At 43.4% G+C, this 17,785-nt stretch overlaps 1 protein-coding gene across 2 annotated transcripts in view; it reads left to right on the forward strand.

The window, feature by feature from the left end:
* Positions 1 to 17,785, forward strand: part of NDRG3 (NDRG family member 3) — a 108,833-nt gene that overhangs the window by 36,122 nt on the left and 54,926 nt on the right. For both annotated transcript variants that reach the window (XM_082271753.1, XM_082271754.1), the window contains exon 2: positions 14,624 to 14,716. In XM_082271753.1, coding sequence (XP_082127879.1) covers positions 14,660 to 14,716 — 57 coding nt within the window. In that variant the 5' untranslated portion in view covers positions 14,624 to 14,659. The remainder of the gene's footprint in view (positions 1 to 14,623; positions 14,717 to 17,785) is intronic.

Here is a 17,785-nt window from a genome sequence, read left to right on the forward strand (position 1 = left end):
TTTGTTATTCTTTAGATGCACAACATATTATGGGAAGATCTTTGCTAAAATGAATAATCTGGTGACTATCCAATCCTAAATGTGTAGCTATTACAACATTCAGCTCCTATTCTTGGGCTGCTTGCCGGTAAAACTGCTCAGAACTGTGGGGACATTGATTTTGTTTGTGTGGTTTTTTTTTTTTTTTTTGTTTTTTTTCCTTATTTGTTAGGGGTTTCTTTTAGATTACTGTTAATGGCTCTAAGAATGTGACATAATGAATCTTCACAGATGGAGCACAGATAGCTGGAAATCCCATGGTTGGTTTCCATGGTGAAAAAACTTGTGGATTTTGGTACTTTTTTTCTGCTTCAGTCTTTGAACCCTTTTTTTAGTTTTAGTGAAAAAGATGTGTAGTTTGGACTGTCCACCATTTTTCACTTCTCAACCTGGGTTCCATGGAGCCCTAGGGTTTCTCCAGAAGTTGCTGGGGTTTTCTTGAGTTGTGGCTGATGGACCTCCCATCTTGATAGTTCCTGCATAGTTCTGGGGCCAACCTCACTTGGGAACGCTAGGGGCATTACACCATTGATCTTTCTAGCGGTCTAAAGCCTAGTACACACGCAACGATTATCGACCGACCGATCGTCCGACTTTTGTCCAGAGTGGTGTTTTGTTGGTTGGAATGTGCCTAGACTGCACATGAATTTTCTCGCCCGACATTCTACTTCAGAAGTTATGTCGTGTTGGTTTGCTTTCTTTGTGTTCTTTCTTCTCTAAGCATGCCCAGACTTGCTCATTAGATTTTTCCCTGTCGAAATCTGTACTGTCTGCACGAAAATCGGCCATGTTTTTGACGGCGGACAAAAATTTTATAGCCTGCACACCAGATTTTTTTCGGCCGAAAAGTCAGTCGGTTGTCGGAAGCATCATACTAACAAGCCGACAATCGGCACATTGGTCATCGGACGAAAATTCCCTGCCGATTTTCGACGCGTGTGTACGAGGCTTAAGAGTGGTGTTCTGACCATTACTGTGAGGAGGCATTCTTCCCGGTGGCCAGCAAATTGGCACTTTATTCCCTCAGAATTGATTTTTAGCAGGGGTTTCTGTTGGACCTGAAAGTTAATTTATGGGTTCCTATGGGGTTCCTATGCCGATTGTAGGCTTGTTAGTATGATGCTTCCGACAGCCGACAGCGCACTTTCGGCCGAAAAGAATCTGTCATGCAAGCATTATAATTTTTGTTGGCCAACACCAGAACGGCCGATTGTTTGCCAGTCAGTACAGAATTCGGCCGACAGACAGCAGATTAGCAAGACTGGGCATGCTCGGAAAAGGAAAAACACAGGGAAAGTTAACCATCACATGACATCACTTCTGCAGTCGGCTATTGTTGGCCGACAAAATTCGTGTGCAGTCTTTTGCAGTTTTCAACAGACACGACAGCCCTCGGACAAAAGACGGCCGATCGTTTGGCCGACGATCAGTACGTGTGTACGGGGCTTTACTGTGAAATGTCTTCGGGTTCTAGAATTTTCCACACTTTGGGTGGGTGAGTCCACCTAAATCTAATATCTTATATGTTGGAGCGTTACTTATCGTTCTTTGAGGATTCCATTGGTACTATTTTGGATCTTTTGATGTTGTAAAGAATATAGGAGGAGCTGGAACACAGGTGGACAGGAACAGTTGGATATTGTAAACCCTTGCCATGTAAAACTACCGATTCAGTTTAAAACAGCATTGAAGGGCAAAACGTGTGTGTGTGTGTGTGTGTGTGTGTGTGTGTGTGTATATGTACACAGTGGGTACGGAAAGTATTCAGACCCCCTTAAATTTTTCACTTTGTTATATTGCAGCTATTTGCTAAAATCATTTAGGTTCATTCTTCTTCCTCATGAATGTACACATAGCACCCCATACTGACAGAAAAACACAGAATTGTTGACATTGTTGCAGATTTATTAAAAAAGAAAAACTGAAATATCACATGGTCCTAAATATTCAGACCCTTTGCTGTGACACTCATATATTTAACTCAGGTGCTTTCCATTTCTTCTGATCATCCTTGAGATGGTTCTACACCTTCATTTGAGTCCAGCTGTGTTTGATTATACTGATTGGACTTGATTAGGAAAGCCACACACCTGTCTATATAAGACCTTTCAGATCACAATGCATGTCAGAGCAAATGAGAATCATGAGGTCAAAGGAACTGCCTGAAGAGCTCAGACAGAATTGTGGCAAGGCACAGATCTGGCCAAGGTCACAAAAAGATTTCTGCTGCACTTAAGGTTCCTAAGAGCACAGTGGCCTCCATAATCCTCAAATGGAAGACGTTTGGGACGACCAGAACCCTTCCTAGAGCTGGCCGTCCGGCCAAACTGAGCTATCGGGGGAGAAGAGCCTTGGTGAGAGGTAAAGAACCCAAAGATCACTGTGGCTGAGATGCAGTCAGGAGATGGGAGAAAGTTGTAGAAAGTCAACCATCACTGCAGCCCTCCACCAGTCGGGGCTTTATGGCAGAGTGGCCCGACGGAAGCCTCTCCTCAGTGTAAGACACATGAAAGCCCGCATGGAGTTTGCTAAAAAAACACCTGAAGGACTCCAAGATGGTGAGAAATAAGATTCTCTGGTCTGATGAGACCAAAATAGAACTTTTTGGCCTTAATTCTAAGCGGTATGTGTGGAGAAAACCAGGCACTGCTCATCACCTATCCAATACAGTCCGAACAGTGAAGCATAGTGGTGGCAGCATCATGCTGTGGGGGTGTTTTTTAGCTGCAGGGACAGGACGACTGGTTGCAATCGAGGAAAAGATGAATGCGGCCAAGTACAGGGATATCCTGGACAAAAACCTTCTCCAGAGTGCTCTGGACCTCAGACTGGGCCGAAGGTTTACCTTCCAACAAGACAATGACCCTAAGCACACAGCTAAAATAACGAAGGAGTGGCTTCACAACAACTCCGTGACTGTTCTTGAATGGCCCAGCCAGAGCCCTGACTTAAACCCAATTGAGCATCTCTGGAGAGACCTAAAAATGGCTGTCCACCAACTTTTACCATCCAACCTGACAGAACTGGAGAGGATCTGCAAGGAGGAATGGCAGAGGATCCCCAAATCCAGGTGTGAAAGACTTGTTGCATCTTTCCCAAAAAGACTCCTGGCTGTATTGGATCAAAAGGGGGCTTCTACTAAATACTGAGCAAAGGGTCTGAATACTTAGGACCATGTGATATTTCAGTTTTTTTCTCTTTTAATAAATCTGCAACAATGTCAACAATTCTGTGTTTTTCTGTCAGTATGGGGTGCTATGTGTACATTCATGAGGAAGAAGAATGAACTTAAATGATTTTAGCAAATGGCTGCAATAGAACAAAGAGTGAAAAATTTAAGGGGGTCTGAATACTTTCTGTACCCACTGTATATAAAAATGTAATCCCTTGTAGCGATCACATTCCCTCTGTTCTCAGCTGCATAAGAGCTGGGTGAGGAGAAAAAGCAGCACACTGATCTTCCCAGTGACCGCTCTGCAAGGGGGGTGGGGTCAGAAAAAATCTGATCATTGGAGGAAAGCAGGCAGAGTTCACAGCATAGCAAGAGAACTGACAACGCTGTGTTCTCCTGCTTGGTGTGGTCTGTTTTTGATAGGAAACAAAGGGACTGGCAGGAACACCAGGGATTTCACACAAAGGAAGCAATAGAAAGAGAAAAGCATACTTTAAAAAAGAGAATGTTCTTTAAGACTTAGAAAGTCTAGTAAGGACTCAGCCTGCCTGACTATACAGAAATTACCATTTTTGGTGGGCTGACACTTCATATTCTTTGGAATACGTTTTTTTTTCTGTCCTGGTTTTTATAATGTTTTTTTTTTTTTAAAAGTAGAAGTCCACCCTAACCCTAAAATCCCTGCAACTATAGACATCCACAATCTAACCCTAACTTACAGTGCCTTGCGAAAGTATTCGGGCCCCCTTGAACTTTTCGACCTTTTGCCACATTTCAGTCTTCAAACATAGATATAAAACTTTAATTTTTTGTGAAGAATCAACAAGTGGGACACAATCATGAAGTGGAACGAAATTTATTGGATATTTCAAACTTTGTTAACAAATAAAAAACTGAAAAATTGGGCGTGCAAAATTATTCAGCCCCTTTACTTTCAGTGCAGCAAACTCTCTCCAGAAGTTCAGTGAGGATCTCTGAATGATCCTATGTTGACCTAAATGACTAATGATGATAAATAGAATCCACCTGTGTATAATCAAGTCTCCGTATAAATGCTCCTGCACTGTGATAGTCTGAGGTCCGTTTAAAGCGCAGAGAGCATCATGAAGAACAAGGAACACACCAGGCAGGTCCGAGATACTGTTGTGGAGAAGTTTAAAGCTGGATTTGGATACAAAAAGATTTCCCAAGCTTTAAACATCCCAAGGAGCACTGTGCATGCGATAATATTGAATTGGAAGGAGTATCAGACCACTGCAAATCTACGAAGACCTGGCCGTCCCTCTAAACTTTTATCTCATACAAGAAGACTGATCAGAGATGCAGCCAAGAGGCCCATGATCACTCTGGATGAACTGCAGAGATCTACAGCTGAGGTGGGAGACTCTGTCCATAGGACAACAATCAGTCGTATACTGCACAAATCTGGCCTTTATGGAAGAGTGGCAAGAAGAAAGCTATTTCTTAAAGATATCAATAAAAAGTGTCGTTTAAAGTTTGCCACAAGCCACCTGGGAGACACACCAAACATGTGGAAGGTGCTCTGGTCAGATGAAACCAAAATCAAACTTTTTGGCAACAATGCAAAAAGTTATGTTTGGCGTAAAAGCAACACAGCTCATCACCCTGAACACACCATCCCCACTGTCAAACATGGTGGTGGCAGCATCATGGTTTGGGCCTGCTTTTCTTCAGCAGGGACAGGGAAGATGGTTAAAATTGATGGGAAGATGGATGGAGCCAAATACAGGACCATTCTGGAAGAAAACCTGATGGAGTCTGCAAAAGACCTGAGACTGGGAAGGAGATTTGTCTTCCAACAAGACAATGATCCAAAACATAAAGCAAAATCTACAATGGAATGGTTCACAAACATATCCAGGTGTTAGAATGGCCAAGTCAAAGTCCAGACCTGAATCCAATCGAGAATCTGTGGAAAGAACTGAAAACTGCTGTTCGCTCTCCATCCAACCTCACTGAGCTCGAGCTGTTTTGCAAGGAGGAATGGGCAAAAATTTCAGTCTCTAGATGCGCAAAACTGATAGAGACATACCCCAAGAGACTTACAGCTGTAATCGCAGCAAAAGGTGGCACTACAAAGTATTAAGGGGCTGAATTTTGCACACCCAATTTTTCTGTTTATTTGTTAACAAAGTTTGAAATATCCAATAAATTTCATTCCACTTCATGATTGTGTCCCACTTGTTGGTTCTAAACAAAAAATTAGTTTTATATCTTTAGGTTTGAAGCCTGAAATGTGGCAAAAGCTCAAAGTTCAAGGGGGCCGAATACTTTCGCAAGGCACTGTATCTAGCCCTGTAAAGAAGAAATCGTTATACATTTTTTTTTTTTTTTAAGCCCATCTGACCCGATTCCCACCCTGTGCTGTCAACCATCGCTTCTCTGTGTAGGCGGGTGGAGAGGATACAGCTGACTACAGAAGCCCTATAGTAACTATGGGTAATGTCACTTCCCATTCATTTCACAGCCATTGTCAGCTGTGTCTTCTGCAGAGCTTCCGCTGCTTGAGACTGGACCAGCTTCAAAAAAAGTATGTATACGAATTTCTTCTTTACATGTTAGATTGTTGTCTTTAAATGCAGAGATTTTAGTCTTAGGGTTTTAACACCATGGGCATGAAAGACTTGTAGAGACCTTTATACCGATAAGATTCCTATTTTTTTGTCAAATCCTCAATGGGTAAAAAGTGAATGCAGGAGATTGCTGAGAGTAAACATTACAAGACACTTTTCACTCATCAGTGCCTCTTGCCATACAGGTCCGACTGTACAATCTTCTTTTGCTCTAACTTTTTATGTGGAGCAAGAACAGTCACATAGCGAGCATCGACTGTAGGTCACATGCAGTAGGTTGATTCTGTATTTGGCCCCTTCAGTTTAGTGGCGTAAAAGATACAAGCATTGATTTGGCTGTTGGAGGAGGTCTTGTGGCCAAATGTAGGAGTTGAAGCCTACATGTGCCAAATGAGTAGGACGGTGCAAACAGGGTGCTGCCCGTGTTGGCACAACATTGTAATGATTGAACAGGGTTTTTGGCTCAACAATGTGTGCTTATACTATAGACCTAAGATTGGCTGTCAGCACCCCTCTGGCCTGCTTAGAGGATCTTCAAGCCCCACCTCACACAGTTATAAATACCCTGTTTCCCCAAAAATAAGCCCTACCCTGAAAATAAGACCTAGCATGATTTTTGGCAAGGTCTGCAATATAAGCCCTACCCTGAAAATAAGCCCTGGTAAAGTCCTTGTAAATATATAATCAGTTTTGTAAAAATTATATAATGTCCAGTGTGTCTCCTTTCTGTAACTTTATTGTCCTAATACCTGATTTACAGCACCGCTGGGCGCTTACGAGATCCCCCCTTCCTCCCAGCTGACGTCAGCGGTCCCTCCCCTCCTGGAGGATCTCGGCTCTTCCCTCGGCAGTGTCCGGAGTGGGGAAGAAGAGCTCCGGCGGATCACATGAGCTGCCAGAGGCGCTGTAAATTGGGTATTTTCCACAATAGATACAAAAGGAGACTCACTAGACTAGACTATTATATAAGCTTTTTCTAAAGTTACAAAAGACACACTGGACATTGTATAATCTTTTTACAAAACAGATTACATATTTTTACAGTGACTTTAACCAAGGTTTATTTTTGGGATTAAAGATGTCCTAATGATGACTCCTGAGCTGATGGGGAGAGAAGACGGGACATAGAGATAAGACATCCCCTGAAAATAAGCCCTAGTGTGTTTTTTGTAGGCAAAATTAATAGAAGACCCGATCTTATTTTTGGGCAAACACTCTAGTGTAGCTGCGATCTTTTTTAATAAACAGACACTTACCTTGCCAGGGGTCCAGCATGGTCTTCACCCTGGCCAGTTCTTCAATGGTCTTCAGGACCCAGCATGTTTATGAAGTAAAGCCAGCTGAGACTCCTTGCGGCTTCACCCTGCACATGTGCAAGCTGTGCTGTGCTTTTTGAACGGTCCTACAGCCTTCTGAGACCTGTGACGTCCCAGAAGAGCGGAGGAGGGGCTGAAGTTCTGCCCAGATTTCCTAGGCAATCCGGTTGGGACTGGAAGTGTTAACCTGTCAAAACAAAGTACCTGCACCCAAAGTGTCCAAAGGTGGTAAAGGGGTGGGTAAGGAGGCAGGAAAGCAGAACTTTCCCTTTTGGGTGAGGTTCCCCTTTAAATTAAAATTAAAGGCTCCTGTATGACAATGTTTTAGCTGCAACGTCTTCTCATCCCACTGTAGAAAATTCGGGCACAGCCTACGAGAGTCACAACTTTGCTGAATTTTTTTGCCACATGCAGGTTGGAAACTTTCGTTCATTGATGGACACAGCTTCTTATATTCACAATTGGGTTATACTGCCCCTGCAGGAGTAGGACACCAGGCAGGAAAAGTCTGGCTATGCCCATGGGCAGTCCCAGGAGGTATACTCTTCTCTGCTATAGGTAGTCAGTTTTGTTACAAGCAGAAGAATTACGGACCTTGTTCCCTGCTGGGATCTTTGTCCCTAGCGCTTTTTTTTTTTTTACGATAGAAAATCCTTCTTCTCCTGGATTTTTCCTGTGAGATCTACAGTCAACTGCCGGACTAGGCGATGGGCTGGATAATCTAGATCCAGTGGACACCCCAGTCTGGCCAGCGAGCGCGTGCAGACCTCAACTCTGCGCTCGGTCGCCTGCAACATAGCCCCACTGAAAGGGGGGCTGGCCTGCAAGTTAAATGCCTTGCGAGGTTGCATACAACCAGGTCTTGACCTGAGTCGCAGCGTTCCTCCTGGCTGACAGCCCCCCATTTCGATGGAGAGGGATTCAGTCTGGAGCGGGGCCTGCTTGGTTCCTGGTAGGGGGGAGTAGCTGTCCCTCTCCCCTCTCCCTTTGGAGTGTTTTGGGGTGGACCTGGGCCCCTCCCCCCCCCCTTTCCAGTGTCCCCTATCCCACCCCCCATCCACATATGCTGGGGCTGTTTGGGTGGTCTGGTCCACCTCCTGGGGTGGGGGCTGGGCACTAGCTGCCGATGGGGGCTGGAGGGGGGTGCGCCTCTGGGTACTGGAAGATCGACTATGCAGGGGGAGGGGGGTTGTACCTGGTGGGGACCTCTGCCAGGGCCCTCTGTTCTGCCTGGATCTATCCTTGAGGCCAGGTGTTTCTATACACGGCGGCCATTTTTGTGTAGTCCGGCGGCCAGAGGTGAAAATAGAGGTGGCCATGACAGTGGAGCCCTGTGGGCAGTGCTTTTGGTGGTGGGAGCCCCTCCTCATCCCCTGGTGCTGACTCATGGATCCTTTCTCTTCCTGATAGCTGCAAGTGTAGTGCAGATTATCCTGGTAGCTGCCCATGGGTGTAGCCAGACTTTTTTTTTTTTTTTTTTCTGCCTAGTATCCTACTCCTGTAGGGGGGAGTATAACCCAATGGTTAAGAATATCGGCTGTGTCCGTCAGTGAACATCAAATGTTTTTTATGGTCAGAGAATTGGTTTCTAAGGTGTCAAAAATGTTATGTGTGTGTATGTGTGTGTGTATGTGTGTGTATATATATATATATATATATATATATATATATATATATATATATATATATATATATATATATATATATATATATATATATTTTTTTTTGTGTTTGTGTGCGTATATGAGATGGGATATAATTTATAAATAGACTCTTTATTGATTTTCTCCATGTTCTATGGTCTCTTTACAAAAACTGTGTCCCTTGGCATGGCCACAATATCGATTTACAGGCAAAGCTTTGTGAGATGCCAACTCTGTTTCTCAGCTTCCGTTTATTCGTTCTGTTGGTTTCTTTGTATTGGTTGATGTGATCTCGGCGATGTTGAGAAGTTACAATATTTGTCCTTTTTAATATGAATTATTGATGAGTGCAGTCTGCTATAGGAACACGAATGATTAAATTAAGGTATCGGGCAGGAAGAGCCTTTTGGGAATAGAAGAAAATTTGCTCTTACAACAAAGACATTAAACAAGCCCTGCGTGTTGTATTTGTTTTAATTTTAAAGGCCTAGCGGTAATTGGAACTGATGGATTGATAGAGGGTAGATTAACCTTCAACATAATGCACTTTCATTGTAAATGGCACCCCACATTGAGCAGATGTTAACCACTTGTGCATTGTAGTGTAGTAAAAGAAATTGCGCTTGCCCTATCTTTTGTCCAATGGGATGCATTGGCAGCTCATTTAATAGTGAGATGCCTTAATGCAATGCAACACATAGAATACGTCATACACATCCATGGGCGTGAAGGGGGACCTGCACTGATCTGCCATTTGTCTTTTTTTTTTTTTTTTTAGGACTGTAGTCCATCTTTATATTTGTACATAGTGTATGCACTGTACATGTAATTGTATAAATTGTGCCACCCGGTCTGCATTCAGCGGTGACTGCTCATCCTTCCAGAAATTAGGACTTTTCTTTTCCATTAAGCACAGGTGCTGCCGGGTGCAGCGGTGTGAGGCGTCAGTCTGAAGCTTTCAGACAGCACGTCATTTGGTCGTGTATGTGTGTGCCAGGTCTCAGCTGGCTTTTGAACACGGCACACTGCTCCTGCATCTAAAATGTCAGCATAATTCTTCAAACTGAACTGGTTGCTCGGCTACTGCAGTGACGCAGAGCGCCTAATGAATGTAGTTGTCTGAGTTTTGGAAGCATAAAGGAAGAGCGAAATTTGTTGCTTGTAGAAACCAATCGGATATCGCTTTTTTTTTTTTTTTTTTTTTTAATATTCTTCAAAAATTATTGCTTGAATCTGTTGGTACTTGTATTTTTAGCTTTGTGTTTTACAGATTGTTGCGAATAAATATCAAATGTTTAACGTGACCTTTGCCGTGTCTCTTGCTATGCCATCTGACTCAACTAGTGTCTAGAGAGAGTTGTAAGCTCTTTATTGCTCACTCGTTCATGTCAGAACTCTCTAGCAGTCCTTGCGTAGCAGCTGTGAAAACTCTGTAAGAATAGACTTTTTTTTTTTTCCCTGTGAGCTGGTTTGTCTACTGGTCGGAACACAGGTAGAGGAGCCCCACCGAAATCTAAATGGTTCTACTGGTGAACTTGGCCAGAATAGAGAGGACTGCTTTTGTAGCAGGTACATTCTCCCTTTTTGATATCTATTTCTCAGCTTTAACTAGTTCTGGTCTGGAAAGATTTGCCCCCTTAATGACCAGGCCAATTTTTTGTGATTCGGCACTGCGTTACTTTAACGGAAAATTGTGCAGTCATGCGAAACTGTACCAAAAGGGGGAAAAAAAAAAATTGATGGCCTTCCCCCCGAAATAGCTTTCTTATGGCAGTATTTGATCACCTGTGCAATTTTTATGGCTGAACTCGCATCCGCACATGAGATCACATGTAATGAAGGAGCAGTGTGCTCCGAATTACATGCGATCTTGCAAACCGTACAAGTGTGAACCGACACTAAAAATCTGTTTTTCATCCTTTCAGGCCAATTTGTATTCTGCTACATATTTTTGGTAAAAAAAATTGCTATGAGCGTATTTTGGTTGGTTTGCGCAAAAGTTATCGTGTCTACAAACTAGGGGAAAGATATTTCATTTCTTTATTTTTTTTTTTTTTTTTTTTTTTTTTTTTACTAGTAATGGTGGCGATCTGTGATATTACTACAGTAATCGGTGCTAAAAATATGCACTGTTACTGTAATAATGACATTGGCACGGAAGGGGGTTAACCTAGTGGGTGATCAAAGGGTCAAATGTGAGCCTATGGGAGTGTTTACTAACTGAGAGGGGAGGGGCTTATGAAATGACCATAGACCTGTGATCCTATATCGAAGGATCACAGGCACTCTGTGATCATTTCAGAGAGAACAGTCAGCTGTGTTTACAACAGCTGACCGTTCTCTCTCAGCGGCGAGCGATCGTGGATGGCTGGCCGCAATCATGGCTGCTGACCCCCGTGCATCGGCATCCCCTCTGCCTAGTGGGTTGGTGGGAGCGCGATCGCCCCTCTCAGCACCACGAGCGAGGGACCTAGTACTACATCGGTTTGCGCAGCCAAGCCAGCCTGCCGCAGTAAAACTGCGGCGGGCGGTCAGCAAGTGGTTAAACCCTGCATGCGGGGATGTTAAGATGTACCAGAAAAAGGTGAGTGAGTAGATACGGGTAGTTGTTTTGTATGAATTAGACCGTTATGTCAGATTGTATGTGCAGTAGGTAAGATTATGGTTACAGGAAAGCATGGAGGACACAGGGTGCATTTGGTGGAAGGTTGGGCTTTGGAGTTTTGCTTTGAAGATACTGCAACATTTGGGTGGAGAGTTGGGCTTACAATGGAGCATTGGGTTGCGGGGCTGAGGATGCAGGGAGCATTGGGTAGAATGTTGGACAATGCAAGGTGTGTAAATTTGAAGGGTTGGGATACAGAAGAGTTGTATTGAGGGTGTGCTATATAGGTAATGTGGGTTCAATGGTTGGGCACATATGGAGCATTAGTTTGGGGTTACAGGGAGCATAGGGGATACAGGAAATGTATAGAATGTTGGGCATACAAAGTGGGCAATTTAGCGATTTTAGAGATACAGGGAGAGTTGGTTCGAGGGTTGGACTTGGGGTGAGTGTTGGCGATGCAGGGAGCATTAATTTGTAGCTTGAGCATACGCACAGCTTTTGTTTTAGGGTTGGGGTTACAGGGAGCATGGGGGATACAGGGAGTGTTGGGTATATTGTTGGACATACGTGTGTAGGTTTAAGGGATGGGCATACAGGTAGTGTTGGGCACTGGATAGGGGATTCAGGGAGTGTTGGGTGAAAGGTTGGGTATACTGGAAACTAACATATAGGGAGTGTTGGGCATGGGCAAGGGGGGAATCTTTCTGTACACAGTGCCTCATGCCAAAAACTACCAACCTTCAGTTCCTGATCCAGAAAATTAATTTACGACTGTTCAAGCCCATCTGTCTTCATTAGTATCGTTCTCAATCTGTCAAGATCTATGGTACTTCTTGTCACTTTAAGTCTCTGCGTTTTTAATGAGCAATGATGTGCATCTTTCAATAAATTAATACATTAGGCCTGGTAACGTTCCCCTAAAGTAGACACCTTTTGTAAATGCCAGGAGTCTCATTATAATATAGTCGCTAAAGTCCTCCGTAAATATTTAAATATGAAGTGTTAAATATGAAACATTAAATGTGAAGTCGCGTGCAGCGTGACTTCGGCACGACTTGCATGGACTTCATAAAATGAATGTCTATGCAAGTTGCTCCAGGTCGCCTCGAAGTAGTACAGGACCCTTTTTCTAAGTCGGAGCGACTTGTGTCGCTCCTATTAGAACGGGTCCTGTACTAAATGGACCGCAACGGTGCGTGACTTGCCAGGCTAACCAAGTCGTCTGGCAAGTCGTATTAGTGTGAAACGGCACTTATGGTGTAGTTTATATTCTCTTTAGATGTAAAGTTCTCAGCACCCTTTGGTCTGCTGAGAACTTTTTTTTTTTTTTTTTTTTTTTTTATTCCTTTCAAATAAAGTTGTGTGGTGGGTTTATAGAGCTTTACCACGCTCCTATAGCATTACTATGGTTTGCTCATGTTAAGTGCAGTGAGTTTTTTTTGAGGGCATTATTGGCAGGACTTTAAGGGAAGGCTGTGTGACCATTGTGTTCCACGTGACATGACATGGTTAATCTGCCTAGTTGTGGGCCTTTGGAGAGGTTTTATTGGTTTCCCTGGCATCTTGCAGTGTATGTCCTTGAATTTACGTTGAAGGTGACATAAATCTTGCATGAACATGCACTTTTCCTCCCCCATGTCCTAGGGGAATGAAAGATTCATGGTTATTAATGGCTGACGCAGGACACAGTCTAGCTCACGTGGTTTCAGTAGTGCACTATAGTAATCCACGCAAGATCAGTGGAGCACGGGGTGACATTTGCGGAATGTGACAATTTTTTTTTCTGCAGCACTTGGAGGTATACCTAGTTGCAATGCAGAGCACATTTTTCACGGTAGCCTGTGCTGAGGAAGTATCACAGTTGACCTGCTCCTAAATTCTAGTTCCCTGGCTATCCTGTCTCTGGCTTCTGTACTTCTGACATACTTGACTGGAGAAAGAATTGCAGGTTAGGAGTTGACTTTCTAATATGCATGCTTGTTCTGAGCCAGTGTCTAAAAAGCATGGGCCGACCAGGGAACTAGCATTTCTAGAAAAAACACTGCAATAGCAACTTCATTATTTTTATTTATTTTTTTTTCATGGTAGTCTCAAAGGGGGATATGTTGCAATTTTTTTCCCATCAAAAAGCTCTAGGCGCCGCTACTATCCAATATTTTCAGGCGCCCCACGGGGGCGCAGGGGTTTCTACTGCCAAAACGAGTCACTTGCAGGATACTGTCTTGTAGGCATTGGTGGGAGGAACCACCGTGTCCAGGATTGTAGGCATTGGTGGGAGGAACCACCGTGTCCAGGAGTGGTAAGTATTTAAAAGAGGGAGGGGGGGGGGTGTTTTTTTTTTTTTTTTTTTTTTCTCCCCAGAATTTTACTCTACTAGGTGCTGCATCTGTCCCTCGCTGGCTCTAAGATGAACTGAGCGATCAAACCTCAGGCATGTGGGCATGATCCCGACCATATGGTCACGATCTTCCTGGACCAGCTCTGGTGACGTCAGCCAACAATGGGCTTCAGTCTGCTGAAAATGGGTCACAGGAGTGCAGAACGAAACTGCACTCCTTTGATCCACAGGGGAAGCACAGCCAAATAAGCTTTGGCTGTACTCCTTTTTAAGATGCTTCCCAAGAACCCTTTCCTTTCCAACGGGTCACTTTAAAGGGAAAGCTATACATTAGTAGCCCAGACCTCTGTGCTGGCAAGAAGCAAGCTGATAGAGTAGAGTGACTGAGATAGCAACACACTATTGCAGGGGTCTACAAACTATGGCCCTCCAGCTGTTTAGGAACCACAAATTTCATCATGCCTAGTCATGTCTGTGATTGTCCGAGTTTTACAATGCCTCATGGGACGTGTAGTTCCGCAACAGCTGGAGGGCCGTAGTTTGGAGATCCCTACTCTATTGCTTCTCCTTTTTACTGTCCAGATGCAGGCTGGGGTGGTTCCAGGGTGACCTGGGCTCAGGAAGATTTTAGTGAAGCTTCGCCTGTTCTCCCTGTTAAGCTGTGTGCACTCCGGGTAATAATTGACAGAGGTTTAGTTTGGCAGTGCAGCTTTTCATGACATTTTAATACTTTTTAACAAGAATTGCAAAGGCTCAGTGCTTTGAGATACTTAGCCATAATCTGTAAATGATACTGTGTAAGCTGAGCGTTTAACCAGCGTGCCTCAGGATGTGCTGCAGGTATATGTTCTGTCTTATGATCAGCACATTATGCGGATGTTGTTTCTAACCAATCTTTTTTATTGTGTTCCAGAATTGTAGCGCTGTGTTCTTCTGCTAAATCTGAAATATGGATGAACTGCAGGACGTCCAGCTGACAGAGATAAAACCCCTTCTGACGGATAAGGTAAGGCTTCGGCTACTTCTGCTGCTGCTGTGGTCTGTCTATAGGTGGGTCTGGGCTTGTCTGTGTGTGGACCGTCCATGTTGTCTGGCCAAACTGGCTGGTGAAGAAAAATGAAGATTCTTTCCTAAGGCTCCGTTCACATGTAGGCGTTTTGGGGGCGTTTTTTCTGCTCTGGGATCAGCTCTCAAAACGCTCAGCAAGACAAATCCTATTCATTTCATTGGCCCCTGTTCACATCTGAGCGTTTTGACGCCATGAGCAAAACGCTCAAAGTACATGAGCTTCTTTTTGGGCAGATTACAGGCATTTTCCATTGGTCTCTAGTCAATCTAAAAACGCCTGCACAAAAACGGCTGTTAAAACGCCTGAAAAAACACCCATAAAAACACCTGTAATGGACACGCCAAGATGTGAACGTAGCCTAAACAGTTGCTATCTAAGATTTGACCTTTTTAGATGGAAGTTAAAGTGAGCCTGTGCTTTGTGCAAGGCAAAGCAAGGGGTTCAATTTAAGGAGATCCTGCCACTAACTTAAATTTTAACTAAGTCAACCTAAAAATTGTTGCTAAACGCGCCGAGAAATGAAGGATTTTAAAATACTGTATTTTCTTTTTCCCCCTTTCTAATACACATTTTGTATTCACTTTCCATGTACGGTACATTTGAACTTGCTAGAAATTTTGACTACTCCAGGAAGAATTAAAGGATATGTTCAGCTTCGGGAACAGGTTACATGTTGCCTCTGTTTTTAGGGTGGAACATGTAACCTGTTCCTGCTCCGGCAGTGGTCCGGTGGTCCGAGCCCTATGCGTGACAGCAGTACGGGGTAGTTTCCCATACCAGCTGTCACTTTTTGAAAAGGGCCTACGGCCGCATCAATCATTCAGAGTTCTATGACTGAACTACAAGTATTGACATCCTCTGCGGCTGTCGGCTTGTAGTTATCAGTGAGCTACCACGGGGCTGTGGAGCGCTCTGGAAGCTCATTGATTCTTCCTGTCAGTGTGAGCCTGCATGGCATCTGTAATCTTCTGATTGATGGTGCAATGCTTTCCAGGCTCCTAAAGAAAATTTTAAACTTTTTTTTTTTTTTTTTTTTTTTTCCGTTAACTTTTTTAAGCCCCGCCCTCTTTGCATATCAGTCCTCTCCTCTTCTGTGAGTGTTTTAATGGACTTTGCTTGCCCAGCAACTACGCCCCTCCCTTTTTAACCTTTTTAAGGTAGCTGCCAGAGGAGGAGCAAAGGGTGGGACATAAAGGATGGCTCTAAGTCTGCTGAGGTTTCTGACAATTGCATCCGATGGTGACGTGCAGTAGTCTTGGGGATTTTGGGTATATACACAGAGGGTATTACAGGTAAATAACATGCTTAATATTCTGTAAATGCACATATAGTTTCATGGGAGGGTTTTTGTTGAAATTAATCTGACAGACATGACTTCCCTCCTGATGCTGCATCAGTGTGGGGGGGTAAATGTCTCAACTATTGAGGTTTTGCTGCCCTCCCCACTATGAATGTAAAGGAGCCCTTACTGTCCTGAGCCCCTTTATAAGGCTTCTCTCACACTGATGCTTTGTGGGTGCTTCCTTGCATCTTAGCTGCGCTTTGCGATTGACTTCTATTATATCTTGCAGGTGTGGTGCACTTTCTGAAAGTGCTCCAAAAGTCCTGCGTTCAGTTTGAGGTCGAGGGCCACAGGTTGAGCATCCCTGCCATAGGGGTTCAAACTGATGATATGCTTAAACTGCAGGTACCTTTTGTGATACCTGTAAGTAACTAATAATCCTTAAGATGGTGGGTTGTTTTTGTTCCTTTTAGAGCTGATCAGTCACAGGTATGTGCTTTGCACAGGTGTCTTCAACCTTGGGCATAGCCCTGTCCAGAGCTCTGCTCTTACACATCCTTAGTAGCCAGTAACATGTCTCTTGGAAAGGTGACGTGAAATGGGTGGGGATTGCCACTGATTTAAGGGTCAACTTGTAATGGTCACAAGGTCCCAACTTTGCTTTCTCCCTGCTGTGGATTGTATCTTTCTGTGTAATAATAAAGGAGATCCCAGCAAGGACAGGATAAAACCCCTTGGCTGGTGAGCAGATGAGAACACAAGTGCAGGTATCACTGAAGTGTTCATCATCCACCTACGGGTAAAATCTGATAAAAAGTGATTAATGGTGTGTTTTTCTGTGGTTCCTCTGGTAAACGCCACATTTCTACTTCTGACACTATGATTTGATGAATCTGAATTGAACAGGCCTTGCTCTGTTGGCCTAATTTGCATGATGGGATCTTTACATTGTAGTGGTGCCAGCGGAGGACTGGTACATCACATCTTCAACAAGCTTTTTGTATTCTGCATGCTCGTTCAATTGACATTTCATTGCACCGGCTCAGCTTAATTTATAACCTTTCATAAATTTACAGCACAAGTGTGTGCTTTTTTTTTTTTTTTTAAATTGTATCTTCAAAAAAAGTTGTGAAACAAAGTAGGGCAGGGTTAACCGCTTCCATACAGAGCAGTTAGACACCCTTCCTGCCCAGACCAATTTTCAGCTTTCAGCACTCTCACACTTTGAATGACAATTGCTCAGTCATGCTACACTGTAACCAAACAAAATTTTTATCATTTTTTTCACACAAATAGAGCTTTCTTTTGGTGGTATTTGATCACAACTGGGGTTTTTTTTTTTCGTGATATATGCAAAAAAGAGCAAAAATTTTGAAAAAAAACACTTTTTTTTTAGTTTCAATTATGAAATTTTGCAAAAAATAAATTTTTCTTCATACATTTGGGCCAAAATGTATACTGCTACATGTCTCTGGTAAAATTAACCCAAATTAGTGTATATTTAGTCTGTGTGAAAGTTATTGAGTCTAGAAGCTATGGTACCAATTACTGAAAATTGATCACACCAGATGTACTGACTGCCTATCTCCTTTCTTGAGGCCCTGAAATGTCAGGACAGTACAAATACCGACCAAATGACCCCTTTTTGTAAAGTAGACAGTCCAAGGTATTTAGTAAGAGGCATGGTGAGTTTTTTGAAGTTGTAATTTTTTCCCACAATTCTT

This window comes from Pelophylax lessonae, assembly GCF_965119305.1.
Source record: "Pelophylax lessonae genome assembly, chromosome: 11".
NCBI classification, from domain to species: Eukaryota; Metazoa; Chordata; class Amphibia; order Anura; family Ranidae; genus Pelophylax; species Pelophylax lessonae.